Source organism: Macadamia integrifolia, chromosome 5 (assembly GCF_013358625.1).
Source record: "Macadamia integrifolia cultivar HAES 741 chromosome 5, SCU_Mint_v3, whole genome shotgun sequence".
Classification (NCBI taxonomy): Eukaryota; Viridiplantae; Streptophyta; class Magnoliopsida; order Proteales; family Proteaceae; genus Macadamia; species Macadamia integrifolia.
The window spans coordinates 8,163,631-8,183,053 of record NC_056561.1 but is presented as its reverse complement, the minus strand read 5'-3'; the positions used below and the strand labels follow the sequence as shown (position 1 = coordinate 8,183,053).

Here is a 19,423-nt window from a genome sequence, read left to right as displayed (position 1 = left end):
GATGATTGTGAATCTCCCACGGGACATTATTTTTGATATTTTGACTAGACTTCCAATAGAATCTGTACTCAGATGCATGAGCTTATGCAAGCTATGGTCTACCTTTCGCTATGATTCTGATTTCATCGATGTCCACTTCACTAAATCCATGATAAATCAGCCTGCACCTACTCTAATTCTTAGACCAACATTCCAAATAGCACCTGAAGATAACATTAAGGAGATGAATAGCCTACGTATGGTGAGTCTTGGAGAAGGTGGTCACTGGAAGACTAGAGTCATACCAATGGGTTTTGAACTTAGAGGGTTTTACCTACATATTGTGGGTTCTTGCAATGGCTTTATCTGTATAGCCTCACTGGAGGGTTATGGTCCTGTCTGCCTCTTTAATCCCATTACAAGAGAGAAGCTTATATTGCCCAAATCACATCTTTTTCGGCCCACCACATATATAAGCCAAATAAATATTATTGGTTTTGGCTTTGACATGTTAACCATGAAATATAAAGTGATCAGAGTTTATGAATCATCTAAAATATAAAATCCTTGAGGATTGGAACATGGTTACTAGAAATTGTGAGATAATTACAGTGGGTTAAAATTCATGGAGAGAGTTAGATTTCCCTAAATTAAGACCAAATCAATTTGTAAATAATGCAATGTTTTTGGATGGAACCCTCTATTGGCTCATTCAAAAGAATCGTTTGGGTGCCTATAGCAATGACTACATTCTTGCATTAGACATTGAGAGAGAGAAATATTGGACTATAAATTGGTATGATTGCCCTCGTCCTAGAATGTTTACACTAAATAGATCTTTAATTCAATGTGATGATTCTCTTGCCATAATTGATCATCATTTCAAATCCATGGCCATGGATATATGGTTACTTGAAGGTAGTAAGACCATGGGGTTCTCATTTACTTTAACTACTTAGGATATGTCGGGAATAGTCCGGTGGGGAAGATTGTTCTCAGTTATGGCCAAACATGGTGATGATACCTTATCAAATTCTTGATAAGGGTACACAAGCCTGGGAAAGGAAATCCTCCTAGATGTCAAAACTCCCTTCTTCTCTACTCTCCGGTGAAGAAGCAGATGTATTTATATGTTCAAGGAGGACTTTGGATATCTGAGAGGTTGCCTGGAACTTGGATGGTGCCAACCCTCAAGGCTCTGAATCTTTGATAGATAGTAAGTTTACTTGTGTAATACTCAAGTATAAATTGTTCTTTGTTAGATTCATAGAAGAACCTGTACTGACCTTTCTTTATTTTCCATCATTTTATGTTGACATAATTGTATTTGAGTACTTAATTCTTCTACTATTATCAATGAATTGCTTCAGATTCTTATGTGTGTTTGTCACAGATTTCGATTATGTGGGATCTGAATTCTTCTTTATATATACTTTTTTTTGGTAAAGAAGATATAATTTTGTCTATTTAACATCATTTAAATACATTTTAAATACTCTTGGTCCAGGTTATACAGTTAACCTCATAATTATGGGTTGGATCTTGATGTCTTTTATTTGGGTTGCATCTCACAATGCGGGCATTTCCATAACTTTTCTCTGGTTATGGTTTTGTTATTATATGATTTAGCATAACTCTGAAATGTCCCGACATGATTTAGTAAGTGAATGCAACGAATATCTATCCAACTAATTATGTACCATGGTAAATCTGGCAAAGATAAGTTAATTTATTTATTTATTTTAATACTAGTTAAGGCCAATTTAATTTTGAGGTGTTGGTCTTTGTCAAATGACCGATCCTCTTGGATATAAGGTAAGTCAATATTGGAAAGATAGACTATCTCTCTTTTGTAAACTCGATAGTTTGGATTCAACTGTAGTTGGATGTCCTTACATATGACCTAGGAACTTATTTAAAATGGTAATGGTTTATTATATCATTACCTAGGAAGTTACGGTGGGCATTAGAATTTTTTTTTTTTTTTTTTTTTTAAATAATCAGTATATTCAACAAAGCGCAGGAGAAGAAATAGGCCCCTTGGAAGCTAGGCTGGGAAAGCCGCATATAAAAAAAACCCTTAAGAAGTGGAAGCAACGATTGATTGGTAAATCCTAAGAAAAAACCATGAATCTATTGTAGGGAATGTCAATACAGGAGTCTTAGAAGTGCCATGCAATTAATGAGTTGTTGATGGCTTAGCTAGTATGGAAATCTATACTGAGCTAGTTAGGCCACGATATTAAGGGAGAGAAATCAAATATCACCTTTGTACTTTGCTAAAACTCTCTAAAGAATGCTCTTGGTTTAGAGACACCTTCTTTTGGCTAGAAACACTTCCACTACTAGGTTTAGTTTGACTATTGGTTTAGAGACACCTTCTTTGGGTTTATGACCTAATTGTTAGAAGCCCTTTCTGATAGAAAATGTATTTAACACGTTTAATATGAACCTTTTTATTTGATCATGCCAATATTAAATGAAAATAGTGTCTCTTGGAAACATTAATGACCTTTTCAATGAAGGGATCCTTAATGAAACTGTCAAGTCTTACATTTCCGTGTGGGCGGTGTGGCTCAATGTGAGTTTTCAGCGGATCAGGCTTCTCTATAGTGTGTGCTACATTGTAGCTCAGATTCAAGGGTTGGGAGTCCTCAAACACACAGTCCAAGGAGCTCCTAATCCTTCGATCTGTGCTAAATGCCATATTGCCCTGCTTATAAAGGGATTAATCTTCCCTAAGATTGGTTTGTCCTATGCCATGAGAATCCAAACACATTGATCATTATATATATGTTGAATTGGCTTTGGTTATACTTTCAAACATGCTACCTGCAAGGGATAATGGGTTTGGTTTCAAACTGCCCAGTTTGCAGATTTAACTATGAATTTATTCCTCTTGCCAATATATTATATATTGGGCCTCATTAGGCTTAATGTGTGTATGCAAAATGGAGAAAACCCTGTTTTTCCGCTCTCTGTTTTCATATAAAAAATATCAAAAGAATCAAAATAAATATAAAAAAAGTTTACATGGAATACAATTTTCTGTTATTTTTTATGTAATAAAAACTAAATTAATTTGCAAAAAAATAAGTTTCAATATCATTTTTGACATAGGCCGAGAGTTGATCAACTCTAGCCTTAACTGCCCACTTATGGGCAATAGATATCGCATCCCTTGATCTCTTTACAAATCGAACAGTTTAATTAAATCCCTACATAAAGTGATGGGCAATATTTTTTATCCGGCACCTGACCTCCAAGTGGTGAACAGTGGTCATTGTGCACCTCTGTATCTGTGCAAGGATCATTTTCGAGCAATTACTTTGTCCTAAAGTAATAGCCATTATTTAGTAGATTAAATAGTTTCCAAAGTCATCCATTCACATTTTCTTGCTTTATCCAATCTACCACCTCTTGACAATCCGTCTAGATCCGCCCACCCCTGTTCACTTGTTCTTTTGCTCCTTGTAATTCCTGGTATATTCCCATGCCTCTTATTTTCGAAAATTCTCTACAAAACCATTAGTTATATAGTTTGCAACAAAATGAGACTGTCAGCAATGAAAGGGTGGCGGGCCAAAAAAGTGTGTTGGTCCTCCTATTGTTGTTTCTAATATTCTTGATGTGGTCAATCGATCCTGAAAGAACACCTGCCAAAGAATTCATCCCGATTGCCCTCGGATGATCCTCCAAGTGGTCAGAAGACCTCTCGTCATGTTGATCGCTATGTGTCCTTAATCAAGGTGCTACGTAGATTAAAGAGTGGAATGGTAATTTTGATTTTATCAGCATTGGTCCTAGTGCCCAGTGGTTATTGGTTCTCTCTTTGCTTTTGTATCCTCTTCAGATCCCTTATGGCTTGATTAAGTATTAGGGACTAGGCATAGGTCCTTTTTTTGTTGTGGAGTTCCTTTTTCACCATTGATTTGTATAATCTTCTTCTTTCTTCTTTATTAATCTATACAATTTTTTTTTGGGTGTAGGTGAAGAATATAAAAGCAAGAGAATGCTACCCCTTGCAAAAAATTTCACAAACAACCTGCTTTCATCCTCCAATCCTCCCTCCTCACGTGTATCTCTTAATTAAGCTAAAATAGACCTTACCCAAAAAAAAAAAAAAAAAATTAAGCTAACATAGAAAATGTAACCCTCAGTATCACTCTCATCATCAATTACTATCCCATGTTACTCTAGTTCGTTGCAACATTATCACCAACACTAGACTCCTGGGAAGCGGTCAACAAGCAATCAGACTCTCATTCTCACCAATATTGGCAATCATTTGGTGAGGACAAGAATTTAGGTTATGTTTGGTAGCCAAGAGATTGTATTTTTTTTCTTGGCTTAGGAAGTTCTCTTGTGCTTGGTATGTCTTAAATCAAGAGAAAAATCATTTTTTGAATTTCAAATTTTACATTGGGAATTGTGAAGTTTTCTTTTACTCCTAAAAGAAAAAAAATCTTGTCAAAAAATACAAGAAAACATGAGAAAATATAAAATAAAATTTAAAAAAAAAAAATTCTCTTCTAATAGTAACCAAACAAAGTTTTTATTTTCTCACCATCTCATTTCTTTTCTCCTCTTTTCTTTTCCTTTCTTTTCTAGATTCTTTTTTTTTTTCTTTTCTTTTCTTTTCTATTCTTCTCTTGGCTACTTAGCCCAGGGAAGATTGAGAAATACAGTCGGGTATGGGTTTTCTTCCATGGTTGGGTTGATATAAGTGATCTTCGAGAATTTAAAATGTCAAGGCTCTCGCCGTTGGATTAAAATATAAGACAAATGTCGATCTCACAGAGGTGGGAGGTAGATGATTGGGAGCTTAGGTCGTCCGAGAGAAATCATATCCTAATATGAAACGGTACTTACATAGGACTCCGCGATCCCAACCCTAATTTAATGTCAGCCGATATCACTAAACTGCCCTTAAGTATTTAATATCCAGAAATAATATCGAAAAGTCTTATGAAACAGATTTAGCAACAAAAATAAAGGGTTATCAAGGTCGGCTTTGGAAGTTTTGAGTCCCACTCAATTACTCAAAATTTAGAGTCCTAATAAACTCGTTTCTAGGAAATCCAAATCAGTATCTGAAAAGGGCTCAGTCAATTACCATCTTTGTCATCTTCATAGGAGGAGTTTTCGCCCAAAAAAAAAAAAAAAAAATCTTCATAGGAGGAGCCGCCTAAGAAAGGGAGAAGAAAGGGTGAATATGGAGGAGATGAGAAATAGTACAATAAGGAAGATGAACCATAATACAGATGGTGCAGGTAAGGATACATTAATATGGATGATTATGAATCTCCCTCGAGACATTATTTTTGATATTTTGTGTAGACTTCCAATAGAATCTGTACTCCAATGCATGAGCGTATGCAAGCTCTGGTCTACCTTTCGATATGATTCTTATTTCATCAACCTCCACTTCACTCAATCCATGATGCATCCACCAACCACTCTTGTTCTTAGACCTTCATTACTAATATCACCAAACGATAACTTGACAAGGATGAGTAGCCTACTTATGGTGAGTCCAGATGGAGAAGCTGGTGGTGAATGGAAAGCCAGATGCATACCAATGGGTTTTGAACTGAGTGGGAGTTACCTTGATATTGTGGGTTCTTGCAATGGCATTCTCTGCATAGCATCAGTGGAGGGTGCTAATGGTCAAATCTGCCTCTTTAATCCCATTACAAGACAGAGGTTTATGTTGCCCAAATCACATCTCTTTTTGCCCCCCACAAATTCAAGGCCAATGAATATTATTGGTTTTGGAGTTGATAGCTTAACCATGAAATATAAAGTGATCCGGGTTTCTGAGTTACCTAACAAGGATTTTAGATGTTGTGAGATAATTACAGTGGGTGAAAGTTCATGGAGAAAGTTAGAAGGGTTCCCAAGATTACCACAAAATCGGTATATGACAGATACAGTGTTTTTGAATGGAACCTTCTATTGGCCGACACATTATTTGGATCATCCCTACGGTGATTACATTCTTGGGATTGACGTTGACACTGAGAAGTCTTGGACCATTGATGATTGTTGTCCTCAATCTAGAGTGGCTATAGTAAGAAGATCTTTAATTCAAATTGATGGGTCTCTTGCTATAATTGATTATCACAAATATTCCATGGCTGTTGATGTATGGTTAATTAAGGGTGGTAAGACCATGGGGTTCTCATTTACTTTAACTACTTACGATATGTCGGGAATATACCATTGGGGAAGAATTTACTCAGTAATGGCTAAATATGGAGACGATATATTCCTGCTAAATATATTGAGATATGTGAAAGGAAAGCCTCAAATTTCCCTTCTTCTCTACTCTCCGGTGAAGAAGCAGCAGTATTTATATGTTGAAGGAGGACTTTGGAATCTAAGGCTGGGAAATTGGATGGTGCCCTCCCTCAAGGCTCTCAATCTTTGATAACACTGCTCGGTGACCGTGACCTTAAGGAAACTCGGTCCATTGTTCTTTGTTAGATTGGACCTTTCTTTTCCATCATTTTATATTTAAAAATTTGTATTTTAGTATCAATGGAGTGCTTGAGATCCTTACCGTTTTTGTAACAGAAATTTGATTATGTGGGATTTGAATTCGTCGCCCCAACTCTAACCTCTAAGCTTGGTCAGATGTTGTTGCCTATACGAAGATGTGCTTTCAATATGTAGAATTATTTTCAATAATGAGATATTCATAATCTGTTTTTTGGCGTTTCCTCTAAGCTTCCTACGGAGTCTAGACTCTAGACCACACTATTCCAAATTACAAAACCCCTTTTGATAAAGTTGAATGAAACAAGCTATTAGTTGGGAAAATCAGTGACCATAGAGATCTCTATGTCATCTTCTGAGTCATACGTTTTACTAATGTGTGAAAGGGAAACAAATTAGAGTCTAGGGTTTGTGGTCAGTCGTCTTATAACAAGGACCCACCCAAGCCTTTTTTGTTTTTTTTTTTTTTAGCCATGGTGTCCAGGCCAATTTACGTGTACCTCAACTAATCCTCAGAAGATTAGCACAACAATACACCACCATGATCTCCACTTTAATCACAGATGCACAGACGGGGAACCGAACCTGAGACTATGCAGTCTCAATAATACCACTCATGGTGGCAAAGACGCTCCTGGAAGAAAACGAAAACCAACCCAAGAGGTAGACCATTACTTGCCATTGCAGACCTATACTTGAGAAAAGGCATAGCCAGTTACCCTTGCTTTGCAAAGGCTTGTAATTTGACTTGAACCAATGACCACTTGGACACAATGGAGTGGCCACTTAGACACAATGGAGCAACCTTACTGTTGCACCAAAGTAGAAAGGATTGTCCAAAACCAAAAGAAAATGAAATATCAATAGTAGCCGTCGGAATGTCCATTCCGACGAGAGATACTCGAATCCACAAAACCAAACGTATTAAGACATGCCTATTAGGCTATCACAGAATATGCTAGCTATTCACCTGATTAAAGAGTTGCTGCTGCTCACTTGAGAATGGATTCCTTGTGCGTGTAAAAGTTCATATAAGAAGATGATGACATTCTTAAGGTACCAAAAATAAGAGGAACAAGGAGGAATCCAGAGAACTAAAAGTTCTCATGCCCCTCCCTAATTCCCCAGAAGGGGAAATCATTAAAAGCTCCCAATCAAAACCCAGCCCAATCCTTTTTCTTTCTGCCGCTTTTTACATTTGCCCCAAACTCATTTGCAGTTTGCAGCCTACCCTTTTCTCTGCAAATGCGTTTTAAAGAATACAGCCTGCCTCACTCTCTCTACTTAGTTTCTCCTGTCGGCTTGTTTCCAACCTTCTGAAGACCACTCTCTGGTTGTTCTTCCTTCCCCATCACCCATCCACCACCATTCCCTTCGATGTTTCCATTGCATTCCTGCCTCTGAACTTTCCCCTCCACTTTACCTTTGGGAGAAGCATTGCTATTACTACTGGATCTATCCAAACCATTCTCGTTCTCTGGAGGAGGAGATGGCATCTCCGCTGCAAAGTTCACTTCAGTGGCATTGACTGGCGTTTGCTGTTGAGCTCCTTGAGGAGGTGGAGGCTGGCCAGAGCCTGGTGGGGGAAGGAAAACTCCCGTGCCAGGAACTGGGAGTCGAGGTGGAGGATGCCTCGTAGGAACAGCTGCCCATCCAGCTGAAGCAGGCTGCAGTGGAACTGGGCCCGCATATGGCACAGCTGGAGCCACTGGTGCTGGCACAAACAGAGGCTGCATGCCATTTGGAGGTGGGAGGTGTTGTGGGCGAATGGGCGGAGCTGGCAATACCCCAGTTGCTGGGATAGCTCCATAATGCTTGGGACCCGTAGGATGGTGAACATGATTTAGCGGCCTAGAAGCTGGTGGGCCCCAAGGGGATGATGGTCGCGTTGCAGAAGATGAGGAAAAACGCAAACTATCATTCGACATGGTTCTCTTTGGTTGAGACTTTGTAAAGGTAATGAGTATCCGCTGCTTGCGAATAGCCGAGATTGCGTATTTAGCAAAGTCTGCACTTCTACCTTGCATCATGAGAAGAGATCTACATTTCCAGAAAGAAAGAAAACTGGAGTCAGTTATGGGAACCCTTAAAAAGCAGCATATAATTGTAGTCAACGCACTACTGGTTAAGGAAGACCATGCCAGTTTGCTTTCCTCTTCTAATGTTTGTACCTAAGAGAAGTTCTAATTACTGCCATTCACCTGCTCGAAGGTCAATCCTTTCTCACATCCACATCTAAAAGAGCTAAGTGACAATATATGAGTCATCTTTCATGAGAACAAAGATTTTGCTATATATTTTTTTCTTAATACAGACTAAGATACAACATAACTCAATAAGAATATATCAAGCCATAATAACCCAGTCTAATAAGAATATAAACTTTACAGTTCAATTGGTTTTGCACTTACTAGCATTTAGGGTTCTCCCAAAAAGACATAATAGGATTCTAAGTCATGGTTGTCTGCAGATCTACACATGGGTCAACTTTTCACCTAATCATATGAAGCTAACCAAATACTTACTAAAAACCAAGAAAAAGTTTCTATTTTATGGCTCAATATTCTTATAATCTATTTTATGCTTTCAGAAAATACAGAACCAGAAATAATGATGATTAATCAGAAAAATTGCATGGGCCCCATAGATGATCGCATAAAACTGTAGTAATATATAGGTAATAATAACCAAATCCATGCATGAATTTGAATCCAAGCACCACAGAGTTTTGTATCAGGATGCCATTCAGTTAATAGATCACTTTTTAATATTCTTTATGGTTCATCTTCTTTCTTAGCAAAATCTCAATGCATGCAGGTTTAATCTTGTGAGGGTCGGCAGTGCCCTCACACCAAGGGCTATGGTAATTCTAAGGATGAATAAATTACAGCTTACATGACTTCAGCCCATGGACATCTATTTGAGCATACACACAAGAAGTTGAAAGTTCCCTTCAAAGCTTTTTATGTAGAATTCAGGGGTGTCATTCAACGAGCCATCTAGGTTTCTGTGAGATGTTATACTATGATCCATCTGAAGAAGGATCAAGTGTAGGTTCTACAGCTACTTCAGCACTAAGCACCCTCACCATTAGTGATACAGATACTAAGCTAATCACAGCAGCCAGAATTTCACAATCAGTTTGATGTGCTTAAAAAGGGTAGGGGGGGTGTGACCAGAAAATGCTTACCCTGCTGTAAGAGAAAGCTTGAGACAGCCTCTATATTCACCTGGGTGGTCTATTCCAATTACTCTGCCAAAAGCCATTTCACATTCTGTCAAAAACAGAATGCAAACAGGCCTTCCAAACCAAGGTGGAGACATGAAGGGCTGCGAGTGATCCCCCTACAAATATCAACCACAAAATTAGTCCTGAATTATTACAAAGTTTAGTCTTGTTTGCACTTATACAGGTTCTAACCTCATTATAGAAATCCACAATGCAAGAATCTGGCTTCACATTCATAACCTGCAAGCTAACCAAGTGATCTATAACATCCTGCAGAAGACCTGGGATAGCTTCCACCTTCCGATCTGCAAAATTTGATTTACATCCCAGAAACATTTCCAAATTAAAGACATACGTCATCTGTAGCTTGTAAAGGATTTAAAATATATATCACAGCAAGAGCTAACAGGTTGAACATGCCTTTGGAGGTGCCACCCATATGTTCATCTTCTGGAGGTGCATCAGCAATGGGGAGGCCCAGTTGAATAATTTCTCTACCACGCCCCTTCATTGGTCTTTTTGTGACCACAAACATCTGACCTGCTACCCATTAACCCAAGCGAAACAAAATTTAGCTTTATGAAGGACAATAAACTCACAGAAAAAGCTGATAATGATTTCTGTAATAAGAGAATTATTACTAAAGTCCTTTTTGTATAGCTGCAGAGATACTCAGGTATTTATGATTCATAATGTAAGGTTGATGCTAAGACCTCTGTGTGTGTGATCATATGATTGCTGATATTCTGATTGTGTAAGGGGCAGCGCAGCAACCATTAAGGTTATCTGTTTCAGTGCCACATTGTATTATCATAAGCTTCTTTGCAAACGCATGTATTTGAGGGGTAGTCAATTGTGTTAAAAGCATTATGCTACTACGCCACGAGTGTCGGAAGAAACCTTTGTCCTGCATCCATGGTTGTCAAAGCACCAAAGCACCACGATAGTTACCAGCAATCACCATGCCTAGGCCATGTCCTGAGAAGGCCTATGTTATAATCCACTCTTTCTTTTTTCAGGTTTTTGTCATTATATAAATGTAAAGGTAAATCTAATGTAGGGTGAAAGAAATTAGCCAATTCCCGATCAACTAAAAATAAGCCGAGCCACTGGAAGCCCTTTGGAAAAACTTAAATATCTCAAAATTCCAATGTTGCTTTGTCCCATCTCATTATATCTTTCAATAATCAGAATCATATCGGGAAATTTGGAACTTAGCCCTTGAAAATCTGCCTCTGTTCCTATCATTCCAAATGCATCGTGATACCATAGAGGATCTATATCCACAAAGCACATATATTTGGGATGAGATTCAACTTGGGCCGGTTTCAAAAAATCATTTTTTAACTCTAGGGAGGAACGCATTTTATGTCAAACATGCCCACAAAGTACCTCCACATAAATCCAATAAATTCAGTGTGATTGGTGGTTTGTAATCCTCGAAGTGATGCTACTTCTCTTCATTCAATATTGCAGCTGGACAGTGGCATCATTTCGTTGGCTGTCCCTCTCTTCAAAAGTGAAAAGTTTGGTTCGTCTATCAATTTCTGTTTCTAGGATACATATGAGGCTTGCAAGGGTAGACCAATACAATTTCCTGTCCCTCTCATGTTACTAGTCATAGATTGAGCCCTTCCAAAGTAATTCACTCAGGCATGCTACCAGAGATAAAGTTCATGGAGTTACTCTCATTTCAGATGTTCTTGGATGTTTGTTCCAGAATGACAAGGCTATTTTGCAATAAGAGACTTCTAAGCTTTTATCCATTTCTTTAAATGTTTAATAAAGAAATTGCTGTAAAATTTTACAATTTAGAAAAAAAATTTTAATAAATCGGAATGAAACCTTCAAGCCAGTTTCATCCAGCTTTAAAGCAAGATTACAAGGGTTCCCTTCTGATAAGCAGGGTAATGACAGAACCGGGAAGGGAAATCAAATGGTTTCCAGCTTTCTGCATGTAGTTCAAGTACTATATGTTAAACTGCAACAACAAGAGAAATACAATTTAAGGAACAAGTGAGACAAGTGATGGCTTCCCTGATGGCCCAAACCACAACCCCGCACCCAAAAATAAAATAAAATAAAATAAAAAAGAACAAGTTTGAGTATGCATATCTCCATTTGTTAAATGAGGTAAGAAAATGTTTACCGCATTCATTGAAATGATCTGCCATAAGATTAGGTATGTTTTCTAAACAATTTTAAATAGGTATGTAACTTGCATCATTAGTTATGGTCTTGGGTTTATTTTTTATTTTTTTCTATCAACTTTTATTCAACTCAACTTAGCCTGTACGGTCTTAGGCTTTTTTTCTCCTAACAACTTCTATTCAACTCAACTAAGTCTCATCCTGACTAATCAAGGTCAGTTATATAATCCTGTTTCGTCTTAAGTTGTTTTGTTTATTTTATAATCCTTCTGTGATTAAGACTTGTTTCATTTTAGCTAATTGTTATTTCTATGGCCCTTTTTATTCAAGATTTAGTTTTCTATTTAACCATCTAAAGCTCTAAGGGGCCTCCATGATTTACTGAATAAAGAATGCTTTGCCTTTGGCTCTTATGAACTGTGAGAGATAAGTTCTGCTTCTGTGAGAGACAGCAGCACCTCAATGGGACTCTGAGGTCGACTGAGGGATTCTAGTCAATATCATGTGGGAAATCTGACCATAAAACCTTCTGCTATTCCTCTGTATCATCCCTACGGTTGCAAGTAAGTACAGCCCTATTCTTGTTTTGTTTATGGTATCCCAATAATTTAAAACTCTTCTGTTTTATGGCCAATACATCTGAGATTTCAGTTCTGATCTCAGATCCATCAACCACATGTCATCCTAAACCTGCCCACTGTTTCAGTTTTTGGATCAGAGGTCAATTGATTAGAGTCCCATAAATTTGGAACTCTTCCCATCGATTTTTGTCTCTGTTTAAGCCATTATATTCCTCCTGTAATCACATATTAGTTGTTGTGATTTGTCAGTAGATCTGTTTACTATTTTGAACTTTTAATCTGATCTGTTATAAGTCCTACAGCATTGATTTTAACTTTTTCAATCAACCTACAGGGTTTTGGGCATCCTACTTCAAGTAGGACACTACAATAAAATGTAGACTAGGATAGATAAACTACCAAGCCTCCAACTGCAGGATTTTTTAATCAGAAGAACAACCATGAATAGCCCAACAGCAGCACAATATATCAGAATAGAAGGACCAGATTGGATAAACCAGCAAGCTATTGATGTCAGTGGCTAGGTATTCTCAGGTCAGTTTAGTAATCTGATGAGTAAGGCTTAATAGGGATTGACACAAGTCTCAAACAGTCCACCCAACATGAAAAAAACCATGGTAGATCATAGATATCAGAATAGACCAAAACAGATGGCTGATTAGGTCTTGGCAGGTTCTGAAAATTTGCAACAGAATGTGCAATTTTCTGGGCAGAACTCAGAGAAGAAGTGATTTAAATACCTGTTTACTTAGGACAGATCTGTAACACCTTGGATGGTTGATAAACGAAGAAGAAGAACCTCTCAGGCTTTACACAGCAAAGAGTCAATTGGATCAAACACCAATTCCATCAACCTTGATCAAACACAAGACAACTCTTCATGGAGAAAACAATAGCAGCAGGCATTAATTTGTTTATCAAAATCGTTCTTGCTTTAGGAGTTTTTCTTCTTTATTTATAATGATGGGGGAGGGAATTACAACATAGAATGTTCCTTAAAAGGAAACCTCAATTTAGTCTCCTAATACAATACTAACTAAAAACTGAAATTAGAAACTAGCTGAAAAAAGGAAACTAACTACTAATGACTCGACTCCTAAGAAAACAAAAATAACTTAAATTAAACACAACTTAAAAGGAAACAAACTAGTAATCCCGTAGGCAACCTTAAAGCCCCTCTTTTAAACCCATAAAAGTTGTCCATTACACTCCAAACCACATGGACTGAAGGCCCAACACATATGCAACCCAACCTAGGCTTATTTCTAATAAAACAAGCCCATTTTGGTCATAAATCTGCATCACAATAACTCCTAGCTAACCATTAGATCTGTCTCATATTTTGATATATTGTTTACTAGTCTAAAAAATGATGACCATTATCATACCTACGTCAATTCATTATTTGCTGAGATGTCTGAGTTCCTAATTCTTCGGATCTCAAGTTACTAATTCTGTAACAGTGCTGGTTCTTGAGATCCAACCATTGTATCAAGCCCATCTTTTGAAAAGTTGTTCCTTACAATGTTAACAACTTCATATCAGAATTTTACGTTCATCTGAATTGTTCATCTATTCTTATTAATTATTCTTGAATTCTGGTTATTCTCACATCACTGTGATCCTGGTTAATCTGAGTTTCTGAAATCTAATCTGTTAGACTTCTAGAAACCCATCACTCATGTTGCGGCATCTCCTTATCGTCAATCATGACCACTCATATTTGTTCCCATTTACTAAATCCACACTCTGTACATTAGAGAAAAGAATTTATTTCTGGAAATCATAGTTCAATACTTCTTCAAGGCCCAAGAAAAGAGTAAAAAAAAAATCAATGATTCTATCAGTATTGGATCAATGATTGTGAAATACTCAGACATATGTTTAGTTGTATCAGTCAGAAGTGATTATATGCAATCCACCATCTGAGCAATACTAAAATGGATAAATAGATTGGAGCATTTCTTCTACAAACTAATAAGAACAGTTCTGCCGCCGCACCCGGGGGGCGGGGGGGAAGATTCCCTCGGCTTCAAAAAAAAAAAAATTTGAGCCTATTAGAGTTGCTATTGAAAGGAAGAAAAATAAACTAATGATACAAAAGAAATAAGATTCAAAATTTCCTAAAGATATGAATGAACTTTGTTGGACCATGAAATAATCCAGAATATTACAACTCAGTTCATTATGACCCAGAGGAATAGTAAAGGTGCAAGTAAACTTGCCTTGGAGCTGTCCTCTCCTCCCAGTAGCTCTCAACTCATTCGCCAATGAAACAATCTTAGAAATTTTCGAGCTATCAAATAGTTCTTCATAGAGCTTTAGTCCTTCAACAACATTAACCTATAAAGCAAGTTTAAATTAAAAGTAGAATAGATATTTAAAAAGAAAGCAGCTGTTATACAGGTAGAACTACAAGAAATGAATGTTCTTCATCATGTACAAAATCCTACCGCCTTCCCATCCAATATCTCGGTACCCACAAAAGTTTTTGGAACAGAAGCGGAATACTGTTTTTCATCCTGGTTTGAGATTCTGTCAGCATCACTCTTATGAAGGGCATCACTGGATCCTGATATGATAGCAGAACCAAAACAAAAATTAGAGTTTCTTCCAAATAAGCAGATGCTGCTCTCACCAGAAGGAAAAAAAAAAGGTTCTATTCATTTTTTATCTTTCTTGTACATTTCCCCTAAAGATTAATATCACATGCATCATTCTCATGATAAGGAAAATTTTGCATCAGGTTTACCATGTATCTTGAAGGCCCAACTCTTGTTCATGATACGAAGTAACCAGACCCTTTCTCTTTTTTTTTTTTTGGTAAGAGTATTACAATCCAATCTGATTTAATAACATCAGCAATGTAAGTCAGCATACTGCATACCTATTGAGTTAGAAGTGCAGCTGCCATCCACTGCCCCTGGTTCTGAATTTTCATTCTTCATACCTTCTGAATTTGTTGAACCATTTGAGCTGCTATCTACATAAGACCTTGTAATTCCATCAGATCCTGCAGAAAAAGACCCCAATGCAATGGATCATTTTTAATAATATATTGTTTTGACTACAATGAATTATTTCCATATAAAGAACACTTCCCTCAGTTTTCAGTAATTATGAATTTTTCCTTCCCTTTTCGTTGACTAATGTTTAATAATGCCATGGGAAACTAAAGGAGAACATTACGTGGTTACCAGTGTTTATAGGAGGGCAAATTATAACATAAAAAAATGAGCATATTGGGAAGCGGGAAGTCTGGTAATGCACATATTATGCATTCTTTCATAATGCAGTAAGAATGAAACATAGAAAAAATTATCTCCAAGATTTTCAGCAACAAGTTTGAAGAATATGTTGCATTGCACATATAAATTTTGTGTGAAAATAAATAAAAATAAGTTAATTATTCATAATTATGTGTTGACCATCCCTCAATTTTCAGGAAATTGGAGTGCCGTTGTTATATAGGTTTCAGAATTATTTCATAATTATGTCTAACCATGCTTTAATTTTCAGAAAACAGGGGTGCCATTGTTATATAGGTTTCAGATGATGATGATACTAATTCAGAAAAAGTATTTAATGTTAGTGTAGTTCAGGGTACACCCTCGAACTTAATCACAGTACAGAGGTGAGACAATTCTGTTACATCAACTCAAGGTGGGAAGTCTTGCATTACCATTATATGTAATAGGAAAAAGGCCTGCTCCCTCCTAAAGAAGCGCTATCCTATTCCCAGACTAATTCGTAAGCAGTGTTTAATTTTCATTATTATATAACCTGCCGATTTTAGAAAGTCCAAATAAATGTGCAATAGAAAAGATTTTCTTTGCTACTAATTAATCAGTGGTTGATTTCCTAGACACTGATATTAAAAGATCTCTATCAAAAAAATATTCTAAAAATATCAGTGCTCTCACAAATTATTCAAATTTGATGTGGTGTCAAATGAGGAGTATTTTAATTCAAGGACAAACATCCAATTCGCATAAGCAATGGAATTATACAAACAACCATTACCTTCTTTGTCCTCGGCTGAACCTTTTTCATCTGGTCTCCCGACCTTTTCCCCCTGTTTGACAGCTTCAATCTTTTCTGGTTTTTCTTCAGTTTTATCTGAATCCGGGTTCACCGATTGAACAGAAACATTCACATCAAGACGATGAGGTTCCAAACTAGATATGTGATTCTCCTTGACAGTACCAGACCTGTACCCCTGTCTAGTACCAGCTCCGAACGATGTAGGTTTTTTAAATTCCCTCTCCGTGACTATCATCTGATCAAATTGCCTCTGTTGTATCCTCCATTGTGCCTGTTGCAATGCAAGCATGACTTCGGCAACCGAGAAATACTGTTGCATATGAAGAACAGGATTCCAGTTGCAGCGGCGCTGTTGAATGCAGTTAATGACAAAATCATACTCGTTAGGCTCACCAATGAACCTCAAATGGTGACACAAAGAATCAATTATGGCATTCGCCGCCGCGAATTCTCCCCGTAACCAGGTGATAAATCCGTCGCGCTCATCCGGAAACCACTGCTGTCTGGGGTGGACCTCTCCGCCACTGCCACCACCGCCACCGCCACCGCCACTGCCACTCAGAAACTGCATTTTATCAGGGATCACCACATTTCGTGATGGCATTGCCATGAAACTCAACTATATCGATCCCATTAACGCACAATTAGGCAGCTTAACTGTAAGATCTATCCTCTTTTGTCCAGAAACAGCTTAAAACCGACACAGAATCAAGTACTAACACCAACAGCAAAAACTACACAAATTGAGCAGGAATCGAGCGTTCGATACACGGCCGTCCTCCAATAATATTCAGATTAACACAACTGAAAATCTGCTCTGCACAAGCAAACTAAACCTCCGAAACACGGTACAGGAGAATAAGTATCAGTAGCTCTCTAAACAATTACAATTGCCGATCACACTAATAAACACCTCCAATGAAACTACAACAACATCAATCTAAATTAGACTAAACACAATCCGGAAATTCCTGCTCTTTCTTCAGCTGATCCCTTATGCAACAACAACGTGTAATGAAATGCATAAAAGGATTAAGAAAAAAAAATTAAAAGTGACAGAGATGAGCCCAGATAGAGATCCAGTAAAAGCTCAAAAAAACCAGAAAGAGATTTGAGAATTCTCCACTGGAAAACTGAAATGTAAGGAAAAATATTAAAATGTCGGTTCAGAGGTGCATTATCCAGATCTGAATCCACTGTGAATCGTTCGAGATTGTTGAAAGAAGAAAAAGAAAAAAAAAATCAATCTAGTAAATAAATTCAGAGATCTAGAGTTTCTCAGAGTGGAGAAAATATGGAGAAGAAGAAGAACAGAAATTGGCTTCCAAGGCACGCATCTGGTCTTAAATGGAGGCTTTCTTGGTCTCTCTTCTCCTTCCAGGAGCGGTGTGAACAAATAGAAGTATGGAGACTATGGGATGAAGCAGAGGAAGATTCTTGGTTAGGGGGGGTATAATAGAGAATTCACATAGAGGACTTCTGTTCGTCGAGTCTTTTTCCGACTTCACCAACTTGTATTTTACCCAAAAAAAAAAAAAGACTTCACCAACTTGTATTAATTAACCATATGTATACTTTCGCGGCTTCGCGATCTCGATCTAAGAGGGTAACCTGCAACTGACTACAGCCAGTTAGCAGCCGGTGACCAAACACCGTTTGTTATCGGTCATCAACGCCGTAACGGGGTGGGGGTCTACACGTTTCCGCTTACGTTGTTTTTACGGTCCAACCAATTCAGGATTTTGGGTGTGTACCCTAATGGTTTGCCACGTGTTTCATGATAAGAGGATTAATACCCATACCGAATCCAGTCAGTAATGTCATACTTTTTTAGTTTTAGATATTTGTGTAATTTCATTAAAACAGATTTAGATGGGCCTTGATGGATCCATTTGGCAAACTGAAATGGTTACCCTTACCCCATGTAAGGGTCGGCCCACCATTGTTGGAATCGGTCCAAGAACCCTAGAATCGACTTTTGATCTGAAAACTCGTCGATTCTATGAGATCCCTTTAAACAATCTGTCTGATAAGTTTGTTGGCCTATATCAATCCTATGGTTTTCTATGTATAAGATATTTACCCTTTTTTTGTTAGTTTTTATTAAGTTCATTTTCGATTTATCTTGTAAGCTTTTCAATTTCATGGGAATACATTAGATTGGTATAAAAGTTTGATTGCAAACAGATGATGAAGTGGGTATCGATTGTTGCATGGTCAACACAAATATCGATATAGTATGCATTTATAAAAATACAATTTTAAAATCTTTGCAGAAAAGAATGAGAAAATAAGAACAAACAATCTCAAAATGCACACATATTTATGAGGTTTTGTAAGATTACCTACGTCCTAGATGAGATGAGATCCTACGTCGCTATCAATGAAGAATAAGGTTACAATGCTTGTACTCACACCTCTCTCAGATTGCTTACAAAAAAAAGAAAAATATCACTCCAAATGGAATTAAAGACATTGTACCCTAGTGAAATTAGCTGGTATCAAATATATGTTCAAAAGAGTGACTTTGTAGCTGATATTTTTGTAAAGTTTTTGAAATAATCATTTCCACTACCATTTCTACCATTTCTAAATTTAACATACCATTTCATTGCATGGGGATATATCGCATATTACAAGAGAGCAGGAGAGGGAGGCCCATATGGGATAAGTTGAATGCAGGATTCCACCCTAGGACCTAGCACTCTAACAGCAACCAGCCAAGTTCATTACTAGTGAAAGCAATTGACACCTTCAAATTAAATATTTCTTTAGAACAAGCAAAACAAAATCCCGTATGGTCATTCTTATAAGAAGAAAGTTTTCCTCCACGACGGGTGAAGGAAAAGTACACTTATTTAGGGTCATTATTTTTCTACTCCTTTACCAGACAAATTGATAACGCTTATCTCAACACACTAAGACCCATTGGTGAAGGA

The 19,423-nt window shown here is 37.3% G+C and overlaps 2 protein-coding genes across 4 annotated transcripts; one reads left to right on the top strand and one right to left on the bottom strand.

The window, feature by feature from the left end:
• The first annotated feature begins 5,194 nt into the window (after window positions 1-5,194).
• LOC122077840 (putative F-box protein At3g20705) lies at window positions 5,195-6,412 on the top strand. Its single transcript, XM_042643741.1, has one exon. The coding sequence runs from the start codon at window positions 5,195-5,197 to the stop codon at window positions 6,410-6,412; it is 1,218 nt and encodes a 405-aa protein (XP_042499675.1).
• A 1,054-nt stretch (window positions 6,413-7,466) lies between these two features.
• LOC122079438 (RNA demethylase ALKBH10B-like) lies at window positions 7,467-17,894 on the bottom strand. 3 transcript variants are annotated; one of them, XM_042645914.1, is made up of 9 exons: window positions 17,127-17,892; window positions 16,464-17,035; window positions 15,328-15,453; window positions 14,894-15,012; window positions 14,666-14,783; window positions 10,130-10,249; window positions 9,902-10,014; window positions 9,671-9,825; window positions 7,467-8,520 (listed from the first exon to the last, which is right to left on the bottom strand). In XM_042645914.1, the coding sequence occupies exons 2-9, from the start codon at window positions 16,801-16,803 to the stop codon at window positions 7,761-7,763; spliced, it is 1,851 nt and encodes a 616-aa protein (XP_042501848.1). In that variant the 5' UTR covers window positions 16,804-17,035; window positions 17,127-17,892; the 3' UTR covers window positions 7,467-7,760. The 3 variants fall into 3 exon arrangements, with proteins under 3 accessions (XP_042501848.1, XP_042501849.1, XP_042501847.1); XM_042645915.1 differs by having other exon boundaries at window positions 17,143-17,892; XM_042645913.1 differs by having other exon boundaries at window positions 16,464-17,894.
• Window positions 17,895-19,423: the final 1,529 nt, after the last annotated feature.